Source organism: Oryctolagus cuniculus, chromosome 12, assembly GCF_051225735.1.
Source record: "Oryctolagus cuniculus isolate XC-2025 breed Fujian yellow rabbit chromosome 12, ASM5122573v1, whole genome shotgun sequence".
Classification (NCBI taxonomy): domain Eukaryota; kingdom Metazoa; phylum Chordata; class Mammalia; order Lagomorpha; family Leporidae; genus Oryctolagus; species Oryctolagus cuniculus.
The window spans coordinates 25,875,854-25,901,992 of record NC_142878.1 but is presented as its reverse complement, the minus strand read 5'-3'; the positions used below and the strand labels follow the sequence as shown (position 1 = coordinate 25,901,992).

The window sequence follows — 26,139 nt, the reverse complement described above, 5'->3', positions numbered from 1 at the left end:
GCCGGGCCGATGGCCTGACAGGCAGGGCACGGGCCGCCTCGCCTCGCCTCGCCGGCGGCCGCCGCCTGCCGCCCGGGCCCAGGCGGCTGGGAGGCGGCGCCGGCGGGCGGGCGGGCGGGGACCCGGGGACGGCTTCCTCGGCCCGGGCGGCCCCGCTGTCGCGCAGCTCCCTCAGAGGAAGCGCCGCGGCCCGCGAGCCCGGGCGACCCCCGGTGGCGACCTCCTTTCGCCGCGGCGCTGGCCGGCTTCTCGGGCGGCTCCTCCTCCTTTGTCTGGGTCCGAAGCCCTGAAGGTTTCAGCCGGCCTCACCCCGGCCCAGACTCCCGCTACGGCCGCGGCGGGCGGAGAGCGGCGGCGGCGGCGGCTGCTGCTCGTCTCCTCATCGCCTCATCCCCGCCCTCTCGGCCCGCAACACCGCCCGGCTCGGCCCAGCCCTGCCCGCCCGAGTCACCTCCAGAGGGCCCTGCGGACTGACGGGGCGCGCGCGTCGGGCGGGAGAGCCACACTCGCGCGGACGGAGCTGGCCGCCGCCGCCGCCGCCGCCGCCCCTTCAGCAGCGGCGCAGAGAGCGCGGAGGCCGCAGACGAGCTCCGGGGCCCCGCACTCGCAGCTCGGCCCGCCCCCTCGGCCCGGCACTCATCGTCCCCGGCCGCCGGAGAAGCCCCGCACGGAGCATGCGCGCCGCGGAGCTGGCAGCGGCGCCGGCCAGGCGCGGAGGTGCTGGGGCCAGGGGGCCCGCCGGGGGGTCCGCCTCTCCCGGGAGCTTCGCCTATTCCAGACAGACTCGGCAAAGTTACTGACTCTTTTTACGCATACTCTTCTTCCTCCCCTCTAGCTTCCCAAGGCAATCGCGATTCGGTGCGGCTCTTGAGGAGTCCGTGGACTGCGGTGGTGGGAGACGGTCTAGGGTTGGTGAGGGAAAAGGGCTTTGGGGTTAGACACTGTAATTAACGTGTTTGTGGCGGACTTGGCTCCTTTGGATATAGGAGACGGTAACTTTCACTTGGTGATGCTGTGGGGAGCCGAGAAGAGACGGCTTGGAAATCTCTTAGCCCTCGGTGGCAGGGCCAGAAGTGGCAAATGACAATGACGTCCATCAAGCTTGAAGTGAAAGGTCCCTCACTTGCACAGGCCCCTGTGTGTTCACAAAATCAGATCGTTAAAAAAAAAATCAGTAGATATTTTTGAGCTATTAATCTATCCTCCACTTTGTGTAGGCTTCGGGTCCTACCGAATCTGGATCCGATCCTGCGAGGAGGTATTTACTCGTTAGCAACTCCCAGTAAGATCTCTGACAAGCTTTTCCAAGTTGAAGAAGCATAGACTCTGGAAACTGTATGATTAGCACAAATTCCATCTCATGAAAGATACTGAGCACATGACTATTAACCTGCTGTAAAGAGGACAATCAGTCCTTCACGCCCTGTCCCTGGCCACCAGTGAGGAAGGGAAAGACAAGCTCCAAAAAACCAAGTCTGTGCCACAATTTCAGGCCCAGGACCAGTGGCTGAACAATTATCCTCCCCCCAAAAACGCATGGTGTGTTCAGCTTGGCAAAATCAAAAGGGCAGAGTGGGAAAACTTAAAGAGATCATTTTTAATCAAGTACCCAATGAGTCAAGAATGTCGTGTAATAAATGGGCACATCCACATTCCCCGCACTTGGGATAGTGGAAGCTTGTATTTCTACAATTAATCTTAGTGTGTGAGGGCTAAGACCTGCTTATATACAGTGTCCTCACTTCTCTCTCCTGTTCCCAGCCCCCAGCCATAAACTACCAGGCTGTCGCTGTATCTTCTCCTGGGAGAGTCAAGTTGTTAGTGGTAAGTTTCATTCTTGGCCAAGGATATTAGAAGGCTTTTTCTAGGGCAGATCTGGCCTGAAGACATATTTTGTTTGGCCAAGGTTGTATTTAAGTTTTTGACATTGTGGTTCACATTTTACAACCCAGAGATTACATATAAAAATGTGTATTTCCAGCTTCTCTTGACAAAGATCCAGCTACAGGGAGTCCTACGGCCTTTACGCAAGGGAATACTGAGCAGGCGCAGGTAGTGGCTGCCCTCTTTAGAAAAGTATGCCATCCCATTTCCAGTTGGCTGTCCTCCCCACCTGGCACTGCTCACTCTTTTATGTAACCTGCCCAGTCTCTGCAGGCGCCTGAGTTGTGATCTCTGGGCTGGAAATATGATCCATGTGGGATCATCCAAGAGTGACACCAGAAGAGTTCCCCAACCAGACAAATGAGCCATCCAGAAAAAAATATTAGATTCATACCCACACTCGACACGAGGATAGATTCCAGATATGTCAAAGATTTAACTGTCAGAAATAAAGCCATAAAGTTATAAGCTCAGAGTACAAAAGACCTTTTCATATGACACAAAATCTAGAAGAGAGATAAATTCAACTTTAAAAAGAAAGCCATAAACTAAGCCAAAAGGCAAATAGCAAACTGGAAAAAATATCTGTAGCTCATCTTTGAAGAGTTAATTTCTTTAACATATAGGCAAGGTTTTACAAATAAAATTTAAAATAGCCGGCGCCGCGGCTCACTAGGCTAATCCTCCGCCTAGCGGCGCCGGCACACCGGGTTCTAGTCCCGGTCGGGGCGCCGGATTCTGTCCCGGTTGCCCCTCTTCCAGGCCAGCTCTCTGCTGTGGCCAGGGAGTGCAGTGGAGGATGGCCCAGGTGCTTGGGCCCTGCACCCCATGGGAGACCAGGAAAAGCACCTGGCTCCTGGCTCCTGGCTCCTGCCATCGGATCAGTGCGGTGCGCCGGTTGCAGCGCAAAGGCCGCGGCGGCCATTGGAGGGTGAACCAATGGCAAAGGAAAACCTTTCTCTCTGTCTCTCTCTCTCACTGTCCACTCTGTCAAAAAAAAAAAAAAAAAAAAATTAAATTAATGGGGGAAAGGATAAAAGATATGAAAATACAGTTCACAGAAAATGAAACCTAAATGTCTCTTAAACACATTAAAAATGCTGAAGCTTACTCTCATTAAAAAACTACAAATTTGGGGTGGGCACTATGGCATAGTAGGCTAAGCCTCCACCTGCGGTACTGGCATCCCATAAGGGTACCAGTTCAAGTCCTGGCTGCTCTACTTCCAATCCAGCTCCCTGCTAATGGCCTGGGAGAGCAGTGGAAGACGGTCCAAGTGCTTGAGCCCCTGCACACATGAGCAAGACCCAGAAAAAGCTCCTGGCTCCTGGCTTTGGGTCAGCCCAGCTCCAGCTGTTGTGGCCATTTGGGGTGAACCAGCGGATGGCAGACCTCTCTCTGACTCTCCCTCCCTCAATCTGTAACTGCCTATCAAATAAATATATGTATATTTTAAAAAAAGAAAACTGCAAATTTAAATTACATTGTTAATTTTTGCACTTAATTTTTTACCAATTAAAATAACACAAATCAAAATGGTTGATCATACACTATGATGGTGAAGATATGGGGAAACAGGCACCCTAATATATAATTGGTGGGAAAATAAAATATTTTTAAGTTTTTGTTTTTATTTTATTTGAAAGGGAGGAAGGGGGAAAGAGAGAGAGAGCGCACAAGGGAGAGGGAGAGGGGGAGGGGGAGGGGGAGTATCTTCCATCTAGTTAAAAATAACCAAACCTCTGTGGAACATTCTCCAAGATGTGCTGCAAAGTGGAAAGAACAGGCCATACTTATGCAATACAGAATAGAATATGGTACCACTCATATTTTTTTTTAAAAAGAGACTGTATTTTATTATAAATTATTTATCTGCAATGCCACACAAGATTTCTGTTGCCACAGGGATGAAAACGGTGGCTGGAGGACAGGGAGAGACTTTACTGTGTACTTTTTTGTGACTTTTGAATTTTTAACCACATAAATGCAGTATTTATTCAACATATTGCTTAGTTAAAAGTAACTTCATGAAAAATTTCGAGTTCCTTATATATATTTGCTTCAAGTGTGAAAAAAATGCAAGTATTAAGCCTGTGCATACTATAAGAGGGAGGGTCTAATAAAAAGTTCGATCATAAAATTTAAACTAAGATTAATATTCTAACTACTGTGGTAATAATTTGGTGCAACTTTGCATGCTTTTTTTGAAATGTAGAGTTATTTTTTGGGAGATCATTCGAATGACCCAAGCAAATCCTAGGTTTTAAAATGCAGTTAATACTTACCATAAATCTCTCATTGAAAAACATTGGCTAGGACTTACTCAACATTTCTCCCATTTACTCTCTCATACTTCCTCAATTTATTTAAAGCTACAAGTGCTGCCAGTCAGCAGCAAACCAAAGCAATACCACAGGAAACAATAAATGTTGTTGTCCTTCACTGCCATGGTTCATTGCCATTGCTGGCTGTTTTTCTCACAGTTCATCTGCATCAAAGAAGTCAGAGCAAGTGCTCAGGTGATCCTTTGCCCTTTGACCCTTCAATGAGACTCAAACTGAGAAAGCCCACCCCTGCATGCAGAGCATCAAAAAATGTCTTCTCAGGAGGAACTGTAATTTTTTATGAAATTCCATGACTAATTTTTTAAAAATCATGCTCCCCTCTCCCCAAAGCATTGTCTTTGTTTCATATGAGAAGGGTCTTCAGAAGGTTCATGAAAAATGGAATTAAAAATGAATTTATTTTGGTGCAAAATGTTTTGAAATCCATGTATATATGGAGTCTTCAAAAAGTTCATGGAAGGGGCCGGCACTGTGGCGCAGTAAGCTAAGCCTCTGCCTGTGGCGCCCACATCCCATTCAGGCTGCTCCTCTTCCAAAGCAGCTCTCTGCTAGGGCAGAGGGAGCAGAAGATGGCCCAAGTGGTTGGGCCCTGCACCGGCGTGGGAGACCCAGAAGAAGCTCCTGGCTCCTGGCTTCAGATCAGCTCAGCTCTGGCCTTGTAACCATTTGGGGAGTGAACCATTGGATGGAAGATCTTTCTCTCTGTCTCTCCCTCTCTCTGTCTGTAACTCTATCTCTCAAATAAATAAAATCTTTAAAAAAAAAAAGTTCATGGAAAATGTGCATTCTGAAAAGTCTATGCATATATTTTAATATTTTTTGCACTGCAAAACTTATTTTTTAATTCCATTTTTCTTTAAGGTGTTTTAAGTACCCTTGTACTATCTCTCATAGAGTAGCAATCATGTCCCCTGGTATGACAACACTGAAGTCATCCAAATATTGCCACCATTACCAGATGGAAAGTCATGTTTAATGAGTATGGAACAGACTGTTCCAGACACCAACTTCTTTATTTTTTTAGAAAAATTTATTTGAAAGTCAGAATTATACAGAGAGAGGGAGAGAGATCTTCCATCCGCTAGTTCAATCCCCAAATGGCCACAACAGCCAAAGTCAGGCCAGACTGGAGCCAGGAGCCAGGAGCTTCTTCCAGGACTCCCACATAGGTGCAGGGGCTCAAGCACTTGGGTCATCTTTCTCTGCTTTCCTAGGCACATTAGCAGGGAGCTGGATTGGAAGTGGAGCAGCTGGGACAGGAACTGGTGCCCATATGGGGTGCTGGTGCTGTAGGTGGTGAATATACCTGCTGCAGCACAACACTGGCCCTAAGACAGCAACTTCTATTATAAAAGTGAAATGGAGGGCCGGCACCACGGCTCACTAGGCTAATCCTCTGCCTTGCGGCGCCGGCACACCGGGTTCTAGTCTCGGTCGGGGCGCCTGATTCTGTCCCGGTTGCCCCTCTTCCAGGCCAGCTCTCTGCTGTGGCCAGGGAGTGCAGTGGAGGATGGCCCAAGTGCTTGGGCCCTGCACCCCATGGGAGACCAGGATAAGCACCTGGCTCCTGCCATCGGATCAGCGCGGTGCGCCGGCCGAAGCGCACCTGCTGCGGCGGCCATTGGAGGGTGAACCAACGGCAAAGGAAGACCTTTCTCTCTGTCTCTCTCTCTCACTGTCCACTCTGCCTGTCAAAAAAAAAAAAAAAAAAAGTGAAATGGAAAGGCACCATTCAAGTGCTTGTTAATTATATTATTGAAATAAAATCTTTCCAAGTCCTGATAATTATAAAGTTGGGCTGTCAGCAATTAAAGTCCTCATAATCTGTTCAGTACAGCTCCCAACTGGGGGTTGGTTTGTCAATAATCACATATGCATATGGATCTTGATCACAAAACAGGCATTTAGTAAAGACAAGAAATAAAACAACTACTGGTTAGCACACCTCAAAGTGTTAATAATTATGGCAATTTGCTTAAATTGTTTACTTTTGTGCATAATTACTGTGATGGATAGAGTATATAGCAGGTAATATCCATTCTCTTCTTCCTACTGTCAGAGATTAGAAAGGTAAAAGCAATACTTCCTAAATTCCCTTGAAGCCAGGATTTTGCATGTGATTTAAGTTGGACCCATCAGATGTACTGATGTCAGATCTAGGAGGCAGAAGCGAGTTGGAAGCTGCAGCTCTGGCATTTTTGCTGCAACAGCTAGATTCACTGCATGGCAGTTCCCTGTGTGTGCATCCTAATTGTTTGGAAGCGCTTTCATGGTAGCCTGCATCTGTAGGGTGCCTCTGGGACTTGTTCCTGAAAGTTCAACATACAGTCTACTTCAGCAGCCTTCTAATTATTAATAAGCCTAAGAAGAAATGTATTCTTGTTTAGCTGGAATAGATTCTATTCTTTGCAACCGAATTCAAAATAATATACCACCAACACAGACCTCCTCCCTCAGGGGTAGAATATGTGAGTTTGTATCAAGTAGCCCACAAAATGGCTTTTTTTTTTTTTTTTTGACAGGCAGAGTGGACAGTGAGAGAGAGAGACAGAGAGAAAGGTCTTCCTTTGCCGTTGGTTCACCCTCCAATGGCCGCTGCAGCCGGCGTGCTGCGGCCAGCGCACCGCGCTGATCCGATGGCAGGAGCCAGGTACCTATCCTGGTCTCCCAGGGAGTGCAGGGCCCAAGTACCTGGGCCATCCTCCACTGCACTCCCTGGCCACAGCAGAGAGCTGGCCTGGAAGAGGGGCAACCGGGACAGAATCCGGCGCCCCGACTGGGACTAGAACCCGGTGTGCTGGCGCCGCAAGGCGGAGGATTAACCTAGTGAGCCGCGGCGCAGGCATTGTTTTGTTTTATAAATGCAATGCTCTAGTCACTCTACTACTCGGAAATTTGGTTCTTTTGACCAAATGCTCATGTATTCCTTACTTAGGAAAACACGGTGATTTTTCTGGTGTGATCCATTGATATGGCCTTCTTGAAAACTTTCGTTGCTTCTCTTGGAAGCTGAGTATCTTGGAATGATCCTTCAGGTTCCCTTTACCCCGTGACTCCCCACTGCCATAGCCATTTGTAGAGTAACTGCCATCGTTTTTTTTTTTGTTTGTTTGTTTGTTTTTTTAAGATTACTTATTTATTTGAAAGACTGAATTACAGAGAGAGAAGCAGAGAGAGAGAGAGAGAGATGTTTCATTCTCTGGTTCACTCTCCAAATGGCCATAATGGTCAGGGCTGGGCCAGGCCGAAGCCAGGAGCCAGAAGCTTCATCCAGGTCTCCCACATGGGGGCAAGGGCCCAAGAACTCAGGCCATCTAGTGCTGCTTTCCCAGGCCCATCAGCAGAGAGCTGTTTCAAAAGTGGAGCAGCTGGGACTCAAACCACACCCATATGGTGGGATGCAGCACTGTAGAGCCACAGACAACTGCTGAACCCACTGAGCCTCAGTGCCAGCCCAATAACTGCCATCGTTGTATACTCGTTCCATAGGAAACCTCTATCCTCTCAATTAAAAATGCTGGTAGAACCTTGCAATGTTCAATGGCATGTCACCTTCCCTAACATAATGTGGTATTTAAACTTTTATTTATCTATTTTCATCTTATAGGAAAGGCAGAGAAAAACAAGAGCAGACATAGAGATCTTCCATCCACTAGTTCATTCCCCAAATGCCTACAACAGCCAGGGCTGGGTTAGGCCTGGAGCTAGGACCACAGTTGGGTCTCCCACATGAGTGGCAGGGACCCAAGTTATCTGAGCCATCACCTCCAGGGGTGTGCAGATGCAGTAAGCTGGAATCAGAAGCGTAGCTGGGACTCCAACCCAGGCACTCAGATATGGGATGCAAGCATCCCAAGCAGCATCTTACCAGCTGTACCAAATGCCCTCCCCTAACATAATAATAATATTTCATACTAAACTTTTTATTTCTTTAATTACAGAAAACTAAGAAATTTTGGTGAGTAGTCTATAAACTTAAAGTACAAAATTCTGACAGGCACAGTAATTGAAATGAGCAATTTGATAGCCCCAGATTCTAAAGCACAAAGTTGGGTATTAGAAGACAATCTTGGGGCTGGTACTGTGGCATAAAGGCTGCTGCCTGCAGTGCCAGCATCCCATATGGGCCCAGTTTGAGTCCTGGCTGCTCCACTTCCAATCCAGCTCTCTGCTATGGCCTGGGAAAGCAGTAGAAGATGGCCCAAGCCCATGACCCCTGCATCCGCATGGGAGACCCAGAAGAAGCTCCTGGCTCCTGGCTTTGGACTGGCGCAGCTCTGGCCATTGAGCCAATTGGTGAGTGAACCAGCGGATAGAAGACCTCTCTCTCTCTCTTTCTGCCTCTCCTTTTTCTCTCTGTGTAACTCTTTCAAGGAAATAAATCTTTAAAAAAAAAAAGAAGACAATCTTTTCCTATCAGCCTTTAACATAACCAACATGCTTAGTTCCTGGTAATTAGAAGGATCCAGGCAATTGGAACTTTGTACTTGCCTCAGCTAGAATTACTGATCAAACATCTAACAATCAGTTAGGAGGAACTAGGCATTCTGGGAAACAGAAATTGAAATGTGTGCAGTATGATTTGGGAAACTTGTCCCCAGTCCAAAAACATCCTTGTTCATAAATTGATATACTTAAAATGTATCTCTCACATCGCCAGTGGGAAAATTTAAGTCAAATGATATCTGAAAAACATGGAAAAAACAATCACCACTCCAGCTCTTTCATTCCACTCCATCTTGTTTGAGATCACTGAAGTTAAGAAAGGGCATTCTCATTACAGAGTTTTAAACAGAGCTTGACTGAAGTTTAAAGTTCTCTAGCAATAGAGAACTCGCCGACCTTGAGGTCCTTTCCAAAATTCAAAGTTGCACATCCAGGCAAACCAAGGTGTGCCATCACACCTGTCTGTTGCCAAATCTTTTTTTTTTTTTTTTTTTTTTTTGACAGGCAGAGTGGACAGTGAGAGAGAGAGACAGAGAGAAAGGTCTTCCTTTGCCGTTGGTTCACCCTCCAATGGCCGCCGCGGCCTTTGCGCTGCAACCGGCGCACCGCACTGATCCGATGGCAGGAGCCAGGAGCCAGGTGCTTTTCCTGGTCTCCCATGGGGTGCAGGGCCCAAGCACCTGGGCCATCCTCCACTGCACTCCCTGGCCACAGCAGAGAGCTGGCCTGGAAGAGGGGCAACCGGGACAGAATCTGGCGCCTCAACTGGGACTAGAACCCGGTGTGCCGGCGCCGCTAGGCGGAGGATTAGCCTAGTGAGCCGCGGAGCCGGCGCCAAATCTAAATGACAAAATTTCTCATCTTATCCAAGAGGCAGAAAATATTAGCACCTAACAAAAAGAACACAATCCTTGAGGCCAGAAAACACACAGCTGGTTGGTTATCACCACTGCTCTTCTCTTCAGGGATTTGGGATTTTATTTCTCGTCTTAAACCCTTTAATGGGCACCAACTCTTCAAAAGCATCTCTAGGGAGCTTTCTCTTTCTCAAATCACCTTGCCCTGTCCTTGCAAATCCTGATAGAGAGACTGCAAAAACTCTCAACGAGTACATTAAAAATTTAGTAACTGGCTTCAGAATTGCTCCTCAAAAATGTTCATAAGATCTCTGGATAATACATGCTCTGAAAGATGAAACATCTGACCAAAGCAGTGTAGATGTAGATCAAGGGCCCAGGAGGGCAGAGCCAGCCCTTAGACGCTGCAGACACCATCTGCACACTCACAGGGATGGTTCCCAGGCACAGCCATCGGGCTTGGTCTCCAGAGCAGGCCCTGTAAACTCCCTTGTTGGGGCCGGCACTATGCACCACCCTCGTCACTATCCTCTGAAGAAAGTTCTAAGAGTCCAGGTTATCCCACAGGCCAGTGGGGAGATTTTCAAATGGCCTCAGGCTAAATGGAACTCTGCCAATAGTAAAGGCAGCTCCCCAAACAGGACATGCTCTGAAAGGGTCATGGGGTGGACTTCGATTGACACTTACGTGTATGGATAAAAGGGTTACGTCACATAAGGTCAATCACCCAGAATTTACTTGCTTGTGCTAAGAGTTCCTCCCAAACTACTCTGAAGCTAAAATCTAAAATGCTTCTCTTCTAATTCGTAATATAAATTACCTCATTATTATAATATATACAAATACAGAAGCAGCTTGCTTTTTTTTTTTAAATGATGGGCTGCTATCTAAAGCTCTGATAGTTTGTTTTATACATGGGAAATGTATTTGAATAAAAGTTTTCATAGACCTTAAAAAGTTGCTCTCCACAACACCCAAGCTCATTAAAATATTTTTAATATTAATATACATTTCCTCTCAGAAATACACAAAACTTTTAAATATCATATCAGTATTAAACAACAAAGCCCTATTGATACAAATATCAAATGTTTTACAAACATAGTAACCTACATAATTCAAAACATTTTCAAGAAATTTTCCACTTGTATTTCTTGTGAGTATAACACAGACTCACAGGGAATGAGGATTGCATGAATTACAATAGTTATTTTTGTGATTTCAGTCTTTCACAGTATGATGTGTATGCAATTTTACTGCTGATGAAATAGAATTACAATAATCTCTACTTCTTGGTTGTCTTGTAATGGAACAAAACAAATAATCTCTGTGTTGTAGTTCTTGCAAGAATGAGTTTTATTATGAAGAACCGGTAGGGTCTGCTTCTTCTGTGAGTGACTTGAGTGTTTTCAGGGTGTCCATCCCCAGTGTTGAGTAGTGACTGCCTGTTCTGTGCACCTGGGATGTGCTGCTGCTTGAACATAAGCTGATGAATGTCCTTGCAGATTAATGGATGAGGTAGCTCAGTCAGTGTGATCATCAAGTCTTGAAGTGAAAAGGCAGCAAACAGAAGCTTTTCCTGTCGACCAAAATGCACATCCTTCTGAGTCCTCACAGAACTTTGGAGAAAGAGAGAGCGAGACAGGGAAAGGAGAGAGCCCACGTGAGAGAACGGATGGCAACGTCCCCCTGGACAGGGCTCTGTTACCATGGCTTCCCCAGTCAGGTCGCCGCGTCGCCGTTCTCGTTTCTATTCCCCAACTTTCCAAAACAGTAAGCATCATTGTAGCAGAGAAGCCACACGCAAACACACAGAATACAACACAGCACTGGGCACCGACTCGAGAGACTCATGAAGTGCGTGTGGACGTAAGGCACTTTCGCGGCTGACAAAAGTGAATGCCTCAAAGTGAAGGTGTGAACCCAAAGCGGAGAAGTAACCTCATAAAATTCACAGAAGCCCTGAAAAACCACATACGCGTGACTCATTAGCGATTCTGGCCAACGTCTTGAGAACCCTCGTGTGGCCGAAGAACGGATATATAAGAGAGGAAAAAAAATTATTTTAATTCCAGTTCTATACATCAGGGTTAAGATTCTTAAACTGCTCTTGTAAAATCCTACCTGTTCTACGTCCTTCTAGTTTCTTAGTCACAGAAGACTGAAGAGCAGGCAACAGTCTGGCAGGGCGGACCACTGCGAGACCCTAGGGAGACCCCTCACCACATCAGCTATAAGGGGCCCAGGTGTCACAAAGGTTTTGAGTCGTTCTGCCAAGTTATTTCTCACAAATGAGAGCTAAGGTAGAATCTAATTCCTTCCAAAGCTGTGGTGTGGTCAGGCCAAAGTCAGAAGCAAGGAACACAATGGAGGTTGCCCACGTGGGTGGCAGAGACCTCATTATGGGAGCCATTGGTGGCGGCCTCCAGGGTCTATATCAGCAGGAAGCTGGAACTGGAAGCCGGAGTCAGGAATCGAACCCAGGCACTCCATCACGGGACATGGGCACCTCGACCGGCGTCTTCACTGTGAGGCCAGAAGCCCACCCCCAAATCAAGAGTTTTTAATTTCAAATACAAATAATGTTGCTCTAAATAATGTGAGCTCTTCTATGACTCTTCAAGATTAAGAGAATGTTTACAACTTATGCTATATCATATTTTCTTATCTAGGACAGACTAAAAAGCTCACGTATTACAACACTAAAAAACTGACTTAAGGGAAAAAAAATCAGATTTTCATAACATCATTCTCCCAAATTCTACAAGAGCCAAATATTCTCTGACTCATGGTTGCTAAGGACAGGGTATTAGCAAAGCCAGGGATTCGGAACAGATACAGCTGTATCACGCCTCTTTATTCACAAAGTAAAAGAACATGGATCTTAGTTAAAAAAAATGTTCATATGTTACATCATTTTAACAATCCAGCAGTTATCTCTGCCTTAAAAATGCTATCTTAAAAACATTTTCTTAAATTAAAATGGAAGGATGCAACCAGTACACAACTGTTGCAGATGTGCAATTACAATGCATACCTAGCTCCTTTCATGATTTATAATTCAAATCTTTGCTGCACTTCATCTGCAATCATTTCAGAAATTGCAAGCGAAGAAGTGGCAGCAGGGGAAGGTGCATTTCTCACATGAAGAATGCGACTTCCAATATCCCCAACTCCTCCATCAAATACAAAATCTTCTACCAGATTTCCGTCTCTGTCCAGGGCCTGGGCGCGTACTCCAGCAGGACCTCTGTGAAAGTAAAAGAGTGGTTGTCAGCCAGCTGGAATAGACAGGGCACTTTACGAGGCTGTGGTTTTCAGTCTTTATTCTGTAAATGTATGATTATGTGAGAAAACCTGATAGATCTGGATTTAGCCCAGGGTTAGGCTGTAAGATATGTTTCCTTAGCCTACAGCATAAGGTCTATTACATAATAATGCTTATTAAATAAGTACACATTTGTCCTTTCCAAAAGCAGCAGATAAATCCACATTTGAGATAGGTTATTTATTGAATTTTTAAAAAGATTCATTTATTTATTTGAAAGTCAGAGTTACAGAGGGGGGGGGGGAGAGTTCTTCCATATCTTAGTTCACTTCCCAATGGCCACAACGACCAGAGCTGGGCCAGTACAAAGCCACAAGCCAGGAGTTTTCTCTGGGTCTCCCACGTGACTGCAGGGGTCCAAAGACTTGAGCCATCTTCTGCTGCTTCTCCCAGGCCATTAGGAGGAAGCTGGATCAGAAATGGAGTAGCTGGGACTTGAACCTGCACCCATATGGGATGCTGGTGTCTCTGGTAGCAGCTTTATCCACTATACCACAGTGCCAGTCCCTAAAGTTCTGTATTCTGAGTACAGATATGAGATTTCTGTTACTTTTGAAAATAGTTAAAATTTACAGGAGAAATCAAAATTAACTGGATTTTTAGGATCCAAAAGCACCTCCTCAGAAACTGTTCAAGAAAACCTGCTGTGAAAATGACTGTCAGACACATCACCAAGATTCAAGAAACCAGGCAAAAGGGGCCGGTGCTGTGGTATAGCAGGTAAAGCCAACACCTGCAGTGCCGACATCCCATATGGCTGCTCCACTTCCGATCCAGCTCTCTGCTATGGCCTGTGAAAGCAGTAGAAGGTGGCCCAAGTCCTTGGGCCCCTGTACCTGTGTGGGAGACTTGGAAGAAGCTCCTGGTTCCTGGCTTCATATTGGTACAGCTCTGGCCATTGTGGCCAATGGGGAGTGAACTAAGGATGGAAGATCTCTCTGTCTCTCCCTCTCTCTCTGTAACTCTGCCTTTCAAGTAAATAAAAATAAGTTAAAAAAACACTTTCAAGTAAAAAATCAGATATATTGCTTAGAACACAAAATGATGGACTGGGACTGCCAGCTAGCATTTCTCAGGGTGAAGCTGTGTATGAGTGCAGAAGACAGCGCGTGGTCGTGGTCCGTTTGGCGCAGTCTCTATTTTACGGTGATAACCCATCAAAGCAGCATTTCTCCCCGCTTTCCTTGGGAAGTGCTGCTGTTGCTGTTGAGGTCTCTTGGGGTGAGTTTTCCTGCTCCACTCCTTGCACTAGCAGGAGACCAGTATGCTGGGGACACACAGTGCTGTGAGCAGGTCTGAGGCTGAGTGTCCCGTGTAAAACCTTCCCCTCCACAGTTCAGAGCAGCCCCTTTGCCCCTTCTTAACATTTAGAAGTTAATACTAATTAACCATGGTTTAAGTTGTGACTAATTTCTCTGCGAAATATCAATTATGTTCTCCATGTCTCCTGCATTTCTGTCCAACTATTCAAAACCTATAATCCAAACTGAGAAAAAAAAACCATAAAATACTGTTTTTCTTAGGATCTCTTTAATTTCCAACCAAAGTAGCTATTTAGCATGAAATGTTTAGACTACCAAATTCTTTCGTGTCCTTTAGCATATGAGGCAACACTAGGATTTTCTTTTGCAAGATTACCTATGGGCTGTCCCGTAAGAACACTTCAGCTTGAGATAAGTGTTACATTGGAAATCTCAGATAAAATAAACTTTGTCCTTGAGGGCAAGAACAGTGTATTGGTCAACACTCTACCTCACCTTCATATTGAGAGCTATATCTTATACACAGTTAGTAGTCAACAGGACTAGAAACTTTATTTTTTATTTTATTTTTTTAAATTATTTATTTGAAAGGCAGAAAGATAAAGGGAGATGGAGGGAGGGAAAGAGGGAGGGGTAGTAGGGAGAGGGAGAGGGAGAGATATCTTACTCCTCCTAGTTCACTCCCCAGATGGCCACAACAGCTGGGAATGGGCCAGGTTGAAAGCAGGAGCCCAGAACTCATTCCAGGTCTCCCACATCGTAGCAGGGGCCTAAGCACTTGGGCCATCATCCTATGCCTCCCCAGGCAAATAAGAAGGAATCTGGATCAGAAGTGGAGCTGCCAGGACTTGAACAGGCATTCCCCATTGCAAGTGGCAGTTTAACTTGCTCAGGCACAGTGCTAGTTCCAGGGCTAAACACTTTACAATTTTAAATTCCAAATTCTCTTAATTCAGCTACATTTAATTGAATGCTATCTGTAGCCATATATTTATAGTTTATAGCAATGTTTATAGCTAAGTTTAATGGGAATGTTTATCCTAGAAGCTTATCTCTCTGTGTCCAGAAACAAGAACACATAAACATGAAACAAATTGCATTTACTCATCTAGATTCCAGTGTCACATTCTTCTGGTGGGACAGACAATACACAATGGGATGGGGCAAAGAGCTATGAAAACTACAACGGACATCTTTGACCAACACAAATAAGAGACTCAATCATTTTTATAAAATTCACAGGATCTACTGCTATTCTAAAAATATAGATCTGCTTGGGAAATATTTATTTGGACATATGGTATAAGAGAAGTAAACCACTCCTATTTAATTTTCAAATATGAAGGCAGGGGGTATTTTTGTTATTTATCTTCAGACTTACTGGACTTTGACAGGAGAACGTGGTTTTTCTGTGTCCAATTTTTAAATTTTGTGAAGAACTGCTTTAGGGCTTAGAACATTTTGAGCTTTTGTGAACATTCCAAAGAGGGCTTGAATAATACAGGAGTTTATAATGGAGACGGATGAGGCCTGCAAGTGTTTTAATTGTGTTATTCAAATCTTCTCATATTTTGTCTGCTTAATCCATGTTTAAGCAACAGTCACCTACTACAATTATGGACTTGTTGATTTCTGCTTGTAACTATGCTAGTTTTTTTTCCTCTGTATTGCATAGCTCTGTTATATACATCAAGTTTATCTCTAATGATATGTCTAATATGGTATCTCTATTGAACTCAAAAAGTTCAATGAAAATGGAATTTAAAGATAAGATTATTTTGGTGCAAAAGTTTTGAAATTCATGCAAATGAATCTCCAAAAAGTTCATGGCAATGTATAATGTTTCCATAAACTTATTTTAAATTTCATTTTATGGCCGGTGCCGCGGCTCACTAGGCTAATCCTCCGCCTTGCGGCGCCAGCACACCGGGTTCTAGTCCCGGTCGGGGCGCCGGATTCTGTCCCGGTTGCCCCTCTTCCAGGCCAGCTCTCTGCTGTGGCCAGGGAGTGCAGTGGAGGATGGCCCAAGTCCTTGGGCCCTGCACCCCATGGGAGACCAGGATAAGTACCTGGCTCCTGCCATCAGATCAGCGCGGTGTGCCGGCCACAGTGCGCCGGCCGCGGTGGCCATTGGAGGGTGAACCAATGGCAAAGGAAGACCTTTCTCTCTGTCTCTCTCTCTCTCTCTCTCACTGTCCACTCTACCTGTCAAAAAAAAAAAAAAAAAAAAACCTTAAAAAAAAATTTCATTTTATAACCTTTGTAAGGTACCCTCATGCAATATTTTTCTTTTTTCTTTTTTTTTTTTTTTTAATTTTTGACAGGCAGAGTGGACAGTGAGAGAGAGAGACAGAGAGAAAGGTCTTCCGTTTTGCCGTTGGTTCACCCTCCAATGGCCGCCGCTGCAGCCGGCGCACCGCGCTGATCCGATGGCAGGAGCCAGGAGCCAGGTGCTTTTCCTGGTCTCCCATGGGGTGCAGGGCCCAAGCACCTGGGCCATCCTCCACTGCACTCCCTGGCCATAGCAGAGAGCTGGCCTGGAAGAGGGGCAACCGGGACAGAATCCGGCGCCCCAACCGGGACTAGAACCCGGTGTGCCGGCGCCGCAAGGTGGAGGATTAGCCTATTGAGCCACGGCGCCGGCTAATATTTTTCTTTATAATAATATTTTTGCCTGAAAGTAAATGTTTTATCTGGAGTGAATCCAGTACTCATCTTTCTTTAATATTTTGCTTAAAACATAGATGGATTTTTAAAAACACAACCTAACAATCTCTAAACTACTGAGTTAGGTACATTGACGTTTATTGCAATCATTGATGTGTTTTCTACTACATTATTTTAAGGTATTTAACCTGATTTTTCTAAGGTTTCTATCCTCCTCCTCCTCCTCCTCCCTCCTCTTTTTTAGATTTATTTGAAAGTCAGAGAGAGAGAGAGAGAGAGAGAGAGAGAGAGAGAGCGGTCTTCCATCCCCTGAATACAAAAGAGAAAGGGAGAGGCAGAGAGCGAGGTTTTCCATCTGCTGGTTCACTCCCCGAATGGCTATATGGGCCGGAGCTGGGCCAATCCGAAGCCAGCAGCCAGGATTCTCTTCCAGGTCTCCCACATAGGTTCAGGGGCCCAAGAATTTGGCCCACCCTCTACTGCATTCCCAGGTGTATTAGCAGGGAGCTGAATTGGAAGTAGAGCAGCTGGGACTCAAACTGGCACCCATATAGGATGCTGGCACTGCAGGCTGTGGCTTTGCCTACTAAGCCACAATGCTGGCCCTACAACCCCTTCTTAATTAATTGAGTTTTCTATATTCTTTTTTACTCCTCTTCTAATTAGAGGTATATTTCCATTCTCATATTTAGTTTTATTCTGAATGTGATGTCTTTCTGTCAGTCCTAGAAAATTCTTAGGTACTCTTGTTTTGGAGTATTGTTTCTTAATTTCTAAGGAATTCCTATGTGAAATAGGCTGGAATCTTTCCATTTTCTTTCCCATGTCTTTTAACTTCCACATTGCACCTTTATCTTACAGTAATGTTCTCTAAATTACCCTGATTTTCACTCTCTCTCTCTCTTTCTCTAATTTATTTAAAATGAGACAGGAAGGGAGGTGGACAGAGCAAACAGGAGGGAGGAGGAAGAGAGAGAAGGAAAAGAGTTGGTTAGTCGAAGCAAAATCCACACACATCTGGGACCACCATTTAAATTAACTTCTGAGTTTATGTTACTAAACTAAGTGGGTGCTATAAATTGAAACTCCACAGTTGTGATGCATTTAAAATTCTTTTAAAGATATGTTTTTGTATTTGAAAGTCAGAGAGAGAGAGGAGAGAAGGAGAGACACAGAGAGAGATCTTCCATCTGCTGGTTCACTTCCCAAGTGGCCCTAACAGCAGGGCTTAGCCAGACAAAAAAACAGGAGCCAGGAGTTTCTTCTGGGTTTCCCATGTGGGTGGCAGTGCTTGGGCCATCTTCTGCTGCTTTTCCCAGGCTATTAGCAGGGAACTAGATCATAAGTAGAGCAGCTGAGACTCAAACTGGTACCCATATGGGATGCCAGCATTGTAGGCAACAGCTTTACCCACTACGCCACAACATTGGCCCTGGATTTTAGATTTTTAGAGGATTCCTCCCACTCCCCATACCCAAGACCAGGGCAGATACAACGCCTTAACACTTTCTAGTGACAAAGGAAATATTTTTTCTAGACTTCCTTCAAGAGTCCCTTTATACTGGCTTTATACTGGACTCTGGGTTCCAACTTTCTACTTACAGGGACTCTAGGCCTCCTTTCCAGCACTGAAGTAGCAATGAAAATATAAGCCCTTATTGGGGCCGGCACTGTGGCCCAGCAGGTTAACACCCTGGCCTGAAGCGCCTGCATCCTATATGGGTGCTGGTTCTAGTCCCGGCTGCTTCTCTTCCGATCCAGCTCTCTGCTGTGGCCTGGGAAAGCAGTGGAAGATGCTCCAAGTCCTTGGGCCCCTGCACCCACGTGGGAGACCCAGAAGAAGCTCTTGGCTCCTGGCTTCAGATTGGTGCAGTCTAGCCGTTGCGGCCAGTTGGAGAGTAAACCATCAGATGGAAGACCTGTCTCTCTCTGCCTCTCTTCTCTCTGTGTAACTCTCTGACTTTTGAATAAATAGATTTTTTTTTTTTTTTTGACAGGCAGAGTGGACAGTGAGAGAGAGAGACAGAGAGAAAGGTCTTCCAGTGCCGTTGGTTCACCCTCCAATGGCCGCTGCGGCCAGCGCACCATGCTGATCCGAAGGCAGGAGCCAGGTGCTTCTCCTGGTCTCCCATGGGGTGCAGGACCCAAGCACTTGGGCCATCCTCCACTGTACTCCTTGGCCACAGCAGAGAGCTGGCCTGGAAGAGGGGCAACCAGGACAGAATCCGGCGCCCCAACCGGGACTAGAACCGTTGTGCCAGCGCCACAAGGCAGAGGATTAGCCTAGTGGCGCCGGCTTATGTTTATTTTTTAAATAATAAAGTGGCGCCGGCCGAATAAGTAGAATTGGATCAGTGCGGTGTGCCGGCCGCGGCGGCCATTGGAGGGTGAACCAACGGCAAAGGAATACCTTCTCTCTCTCTCTCTCTCTCTCTCTCACTGTCCACTCTGCCTGTCAAAAAAAAAAAAAAAAAAAAAAAGGATATATACTATGTATACTATCTTTTCTCTAGACTCTTGGATTTTGAAGTGTGAGTGTTTTCAAATTCTTAACCAAGGGAGATTTTTCCACCTAGAGGACATTAGCAATGTCTAGAGACAAAACTAGAGTCCCCAACCACAATGAATTATTTTATCCAAAATGGCAACAGCATCAAGATTGAAAAACTCTAACCTAGATCACATTTGACCATTACAACTATCGTAGAAATGCTGGCTTTGGCTCTGGCGTTTCACAAGGACATAGTATAGTCTAGGTATCAACAGAAAGCATCTTGCCTGAAAATTTACTCTAGAATTCCCCAAATGAGACATCTTCCAAAATAATATGTGTAAAAAAGAATACAGCATATTTACATATCTTTTAAAAAATTTATTTGGAAGGCAGATTACATAGTAGGGGAGACAGAGAGAGAGAGAGAGAGATCTTCCATTCATTACTTCGCTCCCCAGATGGCTGCAATGGAAGCCAGGAGCCTCATCCGGGTCTCCCACATATGTGGTAAGGGCCCAAGCACTTGGGCCATCTTCCGCTGGTTTCCCTGGTGCATTAGCAGGGAACTGGATTGGAAGCTGAGGAGCCAGCCCTCCAACTGGTGCCTGTATGGGATGCCGGTGTTGCAGGCAGTGGCTTTACCCATTATGCCACAGTGCCAGCCCCTCATGTATCTTTTTCTTTTACATCTTTACAGTGCTAACAAACTGCTGTTAGAATTAAGATGTCAAAATTAATCACCAGATAAATCAAAGAAGTTTATAGCTCAAATGAAGAGCATTTAAGATTATCATTTAACAATGAGAAGTTTACATACCTAATGCATATATTTGACTGATTATAACTTCACATTCTGATCAAATATTCACCAATAAATTATTTGCTCTAGCTAGGCAACGTGTCAGGCTGGACACCCTTGCTGAAACTTAAGGACACCATCCTGTGCAACATATCCCACTGAGAGTGTTGCTTCAATTTTTTTCACTCTCTAGAACTGCTTGGGGCTGGCACTGTGGTACAACAGGTAAAGCTGCCACCAGCAACATTGGCATCCCATATAGGTACCAGTTTGAGTTCTGGTTGATCCACTTCTGATCCAGCTCCCTACTAATGACCTGGAAAAAGTAGCAGAGGATGGCCCAGATGCTTGGGTCCCTGCCACCCACGTCCGAGACGTGGAAGCTCCAAGCTCCTGGCTTTGGCTTGGCCTACCCCAGGCTATTGCAGCCATCTAGGGAGTAAATCAGTGGATGGAAGATCTCTGTATCTTTCCTTCTTTCTTTAACTCTGACTTTCAAATAAAAATAAATAAATCCAAAAAAAAAAAAAAAAAAAAAAGAATTGCTTGATATGCTTTTGCCACAAAACTAATGGGAGGGCATTTATGGTTTTAATACACTGCATTTCAAGATGAAATAAGGCAGGAATTGAGCTTCAAGCTGTGGAAAAAACTACTGATATTATTATTATTACTATTCAATAATAAGGCATATAACAAGGTACAGAGAATAACGTAATGGATACCCATTTCTTATCAAACGGGTTAAGAAATAGAGCATTACAGATACGGTGGACAACCTTGTGGAACTCTCATTTCCTTCCCTCCCCAGAGGTAAGCACCCTTCTGAATAAGGGGTTTATCACCTTCATGCTTGTTTTTAATTTTCCATTACCTATGCAACCTATAAACAATCTATGGTATTGTTAGGCTTGTTTTCAGACTTACAAAAATGGTATCAAACACCCTTCTTCGCCGGCGCCGCGGCTCACTAGACTAATCCTCCGCCATGTGGCGCCGGCACACCGGGTTCTAGTCCCAGTCGGGGCGCTGGATTCTGTCCCGGTTGCCCCTCTTCCAGGCCAGCTCTCTGCTGTGGCCAGGGAGTGCAGTGGAGGATGGCCCAAGTCCTTGGGTCCTGCACCCCATGGGAGACCAGAAGTACCTGGCTCCTGCCATTGGATCAGCGCGGTGTGCCGGCTGCGGTGGCCATTGGAGGGTGAACCAACGGCAAAGGAATACCTTCTCTCTCTCTCTCTCTCTCACTGTCTACTCTGCCTGTCAAAAAAAAAAAAAAAACAAAACAAAACAAAAAAAAACAAAAAAAAACACTACCCTTCTTCGACTTGCTTTTTCTAATTGACAATTTCCTGCATTTAATAGCCACAGGACTCAAGAGAAGATGGGTCAAATGGAAGTGCTGAATACATTCAGTTTCTCTGTTGCTACAGAGAAACTCACCTGGTTGGGTTGAATGCCCCCAGCTGCTCCTGTCTAGAGTGGCTGTGTGCTGTTTCCTACTGCACACCAGCGACACCGGTCACTAAGACTCACACTCTCACACCCAGAGACAGGAGCGGCCCTAAAATACCCACAAGCCCCAGCTCCACCACCAGAAGCCCGCTGTTCTGGGGAGTGTCCCTCAGGCCTCTCTGAAGCGGAATATGAGTAGTGAATTCGCCGCAACTGCTTTGACACAGACTTCACTGTGCTCACCTAATGGCTTTTCCAAGAAACCGTAACAGCAGAAACAGAAACCAGATTTGACCAGTCTGTTCAGATATAAAGCGTGACCAGTCTGCTAGAATCCACCACTGGTAAGAAGAGAGCTTTTATTGACTGAGAGAGTGAGTGAGTGAAAATACAGCCCAGGTGTTTCTCTCCCTTCCGTTCCGGAAGGTAAGCAGTGATTGGGTGGGGGGCTAAGGTCCAAACATGAACTGGGCTTTAATAGTTCTTCCAAGGATTCAGAGGTTGCCTCAGAGTGATGCATCAGGCAGATTTAGATCAGGACGGCCCCTGGGGGAGGCAGCTGACACTGCTCCTGCTCTGGTTTCGGCTCCACGGTCACGCCGATGACATTTTACAACAGGCCTGCTCAGCAGCTGCTCTGAGGAGGCGGGCGTGCCGTGCTCCCGAAACTCCAGGGGGATGGACTACAACAGAGGAGGAAGCCCCTCAAAGTTCACTGCTGATCGGGCCCAACAGATAAACAGCAGAGCGGCTGCAGGGGATGGGGGAGGTGAACAGTCCAAAAACATCATCAAAGAGGGAAAAACACTTAAGCTTGGGTGGTATTCAGGATACAGATCCAGTCCATAAAGGCTTTTATCCCCAAGGAGAAAAAAAAAAAAAAACTAAGTAATCCTTACTTTGCCTCACAGGCTGGTAGCAAAGACTTAGATTGCTATGCCCAGCAAAACACTTCTGCCCTCAGAGGAGTAGGACCCGAGAAAGAACAAAAGAAATGGGACAAAGAAAGGTGGATGCCAGGTCCCGGGGTTTCTAAAATGTCTCAAGAACCACTCAGAATATGTTTTGATCGGTGGCCGGCCTAACAAGTTAACATGGTGATCAATGATCTGACACAGAATTAAAGACAAAAAGGTTCTGGAGTCACAGAGTTAAGTGGCCAGGGAGTTTTTTACTATTTAATTGAGGGACAACTGTGATCATGAGTGATTACTAGACACAATGACGCTTTCAGTTCAGAGCTGTAAAGCGGGCTGGGTGATTACAGATGGACAGCACCACAGGCCATGATGCAGCCATGACTAATACACACGCTGCAGGGGAATTCAACGACTTAACTGGGAAACATGGCAGATCCTGCGGACATTCTGATGGACCCTGCAAGACTGCTTACTGAATACAAAGTCAACCCATACCTCTGGGTTACTTATTCACCCAGGCCAGCACTGTATTCACGGCCTTTCCGGTCTCTCCTCACCTGAGGATGTCACCGATGGTAATTTCCGGGATGAACTTCTGAAGGTGCTTCACTGTTTCACCAAGAAAACAGGCTTTATACATTTCACTAACTCCGTAGGAAAAATTCTGGAACACCAGTTTAAACAAGCCACTGAAAACAGAGAAAAATATCTTCATGAGAGGAATTAGGAATTACTTATTACTAAAAAAGCACTTTTACAATCATTCGATTTTTCAGTTTTGATGGCATCACAGACATTTGTCAAAGTCAGAAAAATTACTTAATAAAGAATATCAACTTTTGGCCAACGTAAGAAGAAAATTTCATCAAACCAAAAAGGAAACATCTTCCAAAGTCAAATTCCCAAGGAATGCTGGTTTCAAATTGGGATTCTATAAGGTCTACTAACATCTAGTCTTTTTTTTTTTTTTTTCAAAGATTGATTTTTATTTATTTGCAAGGCAGAGTAACAGGAAGAAAGGGGGAGAGAGAAAAAGATCTTCCATACAATGATTTACCCCCCACAAATGACCACAATGGCTGGGGGTAGGGCTGAGCCAGGTCAAAGCCAGGAACCTCAAATTCTATTCTGATCTCCCGCATCATTGGCAGAGGCCCAAGTTCTTGGGCGATCTCCTGCTATTTTTCCTGGTGCATTCGCAGGTAGTTAGATTGGAAGTAGAACAGTGGGGGCTTGTAGTAGGATGCCAGTGTTGCAGGCAGGGGCCTGACCTGCCATTCCAGAATGCTGCCCCCACCACGGTCTTTCTTAATGCGAATATTACATGTTTTCAGCATATGTAAAAGACATTAACAGACCTTCACATCTGCAGAGTCTATGTATGCACGTATGAATGTAAAGAGGTATTTTTTACAGGCTCCACTCTAAACCCTCTGCTTTGGAATCTAGGAAGGGTGAAATATAAGCTAAGTATAGCTTTTAAAGGTTTCTAGTGACTTTGATATGGAACTCTCCAGAGATAAACAGCAGAAAAAAGACCAAACAAAATACCTCACTAAGTTATTTCTTACCATAGTGAAGATCCTACACTGGAGGTCAACACAATAGTACATACAAACGAAACAATCCCAAAGGAAACAATCTTGGTCACTGTCAAATTCTCTAATCTTTTACAAAATGACAGTGATTGGCTGGAAATAATCTTATCAAAGCAAGACACCTACTTTTAAAAGAAAATCTTTTGTTTGCAAATTTCATATTCTTTTTATTTTCCTTTCCTTAACAGAGAAGGTTAGCACTGTGGTCAAATTTGGATTGCCAGATGTATGAATGGCTTTTACATTCTTATTTTTTTCTTTTTAAAGATTTATTGATTTGAAAGGCAGAGACACAGAGAAAGAAGAAGAGAAAGAATCTTCCATCCGCTGGTTCACTCCCCAAATGGCCACAATGGCCAGGGCTGGGCATGCCAAAACCAGGAGCAAGGAGCTTCTGCTGGGTCTCCTATGTGGGTGCAGGGGCCCAGCACTTGGGCCATCTTTTGCTGCTTTCCCAGGCCATCAGCAGAGAGCTAGATCATAAGTGGAGCAGCCAGGACTTGAACTGGCACCCACTGGGGATGCTGGCACTGCAGGTGAAAGCTTAACCTTCTATGCCACAGTGCCAGCCCATATTTTCTTTTTTAATTTTACTGATTTATTTTTACTTATTTAGAAAGGAGAGAGGGACAGAGATTAGAGAGAGACAGAGACAGAGAGTGATATTCCATCATGGTTGACTCCCTAAATGCCTGCAACAGCTTGGGCTGAGCCAGGCTGAAGCTAGGAACCCAGAATTCAATACAGGTCTTCCACGTGGGAAGCATGGATCCATCATCTGCTGCCTTCCAAGGTGCGTCTTAGCAGGAAGTTGGAAGTGGAAGCAGAGATAGACTCAAACCAGACACTCTGATATGGGATGTGGCAATTTTGACCACTGCTCCAAACACCAAGCTACTTCATCTTCTTTTTCACCAAGATATCATGCTAGCTCCTCATAATTTTCTGGAGGTTAAAATGTTACATTTACTCCACAAAGACCTTCATTTGGATGAATAGGAAATTCAATATGCAAACAACAAACACGAAGATTTCCACAAGAAATAGACTATGAAGACAGATTTTCCACATTAGAAACATAAGTACGTAGATGATTTTTAAAGAGAATAAAGTTGTTACCTATTGATAATTATATCCATAACATCTCTGGCATTGAAATCAAAGGGTCTATAACCTTCCCGTTTAAAGGCAAGAATTGCATTAGGTCCTAGCCAAATGCTGCCGTCCATCCTTGGTGTGAAGTGGACTCCTAGGAAAGGAAACCGGCTATCTGGCACCTACGGATTTAATACAGCAAAGAACTGTTAGCCCTATTTAGCACACCATCTTACTACAGATGCAAACATTCAGCTGGTAACATAAAAACTGTCTTCCCATGTGTTTAATTTGCACTGTGAGCTGTGCTCACATATATATTACTATTTTTAAAAGATTTATTTATTTATTTGAAATGCAGAGTTACAGTGGGGCAGACGGGGAGAGAGAGAGAGAGAGAGAGAGAGAGAGAGAGGTAGGTCTTCCATCCGCTGGTTCAGCCGCCAGATGGCCGCAATGGCCAGAGCTGTGCCGATCTGGAGCCAGGAGCTTCCTCCGGGTCTCCCACATGGGTGCAGGGGCCCAAGGACTTGAGCCATCTTCTACTGCTTTCCCAGGCCATAGCAGAGAGCTGGATCAGAAGTGGAATAGCTGGGACTTGAACCAGTGCCTATATTGGATGCCAACACTGCGGGCAGCAGCTTTACCCATTAAACCACAGCACTGGCCCCCATATACATCACCATTAACCTGCTTTGAGTTAGAAATGCCAGCCAGGAAACACTGACGCTATTGGCACTGGAGCACTCTGTCCTACCTACTCATCTTGCTTGGTAACGAGAAAAGAGATGAACTGTGCTACTTCGGGTTATTTTCTCTCTCCCACATTGAGGATGGCTGTGACTGGCAAGCAAAAGCAAAGCTGCCAGGAAAAAAGAACGAAAAGAGAAAGCAAGAAAACACGCACATGCATAGCAGAGGCGTCTGCAAAGGGGAATGCATTCAATCCAGGCAGATGAATGTTTAGGCAAAGTCAAAAACATCAATTGGCT

General features: G+C 45.2%; 1 protein-coding gene across 6 annotated transcripts in view; it reads right to left on the bottom strand.

The window, feature by feature from the left end:
* Positions 1-10,511: 10,511 nt before the first annotated feature.
* L2HGDH (L-2-hydroxyglutarate dehydrogenase) overlaps positions 10,512-26,139 on the bottom strand; it is a 56,162-nt gene continuing 40,534 nt past the window's right edge. For 5 of the 6 annotated variants that reach the window (XM_002718232.6, XM_070053676.2, XM_070053677.2 and 2 more), the window contains 3 exons: positions 25,172-25,329; positions 23,012-23,143; positions 10,512-12,782 (listed from right to left, as the gene is read on the bottom strand). In XM_002718232.6, coding sequence (XP_002718278.3) covers positions 12,587-12,782; positions 23,012-23,143; positions 25,172-25,329 — 486 coding nt within the window. In that variant the 3' untranslated portion in view covers positions 10,512-12,586. The remainder of the gene's footprint in view (positions 12,783-23,011; positions 23,144-25,171; positions 25,330-26,139) is intronic. The other variant, XR_016217865.1, reaches the window with a different exon arrangement.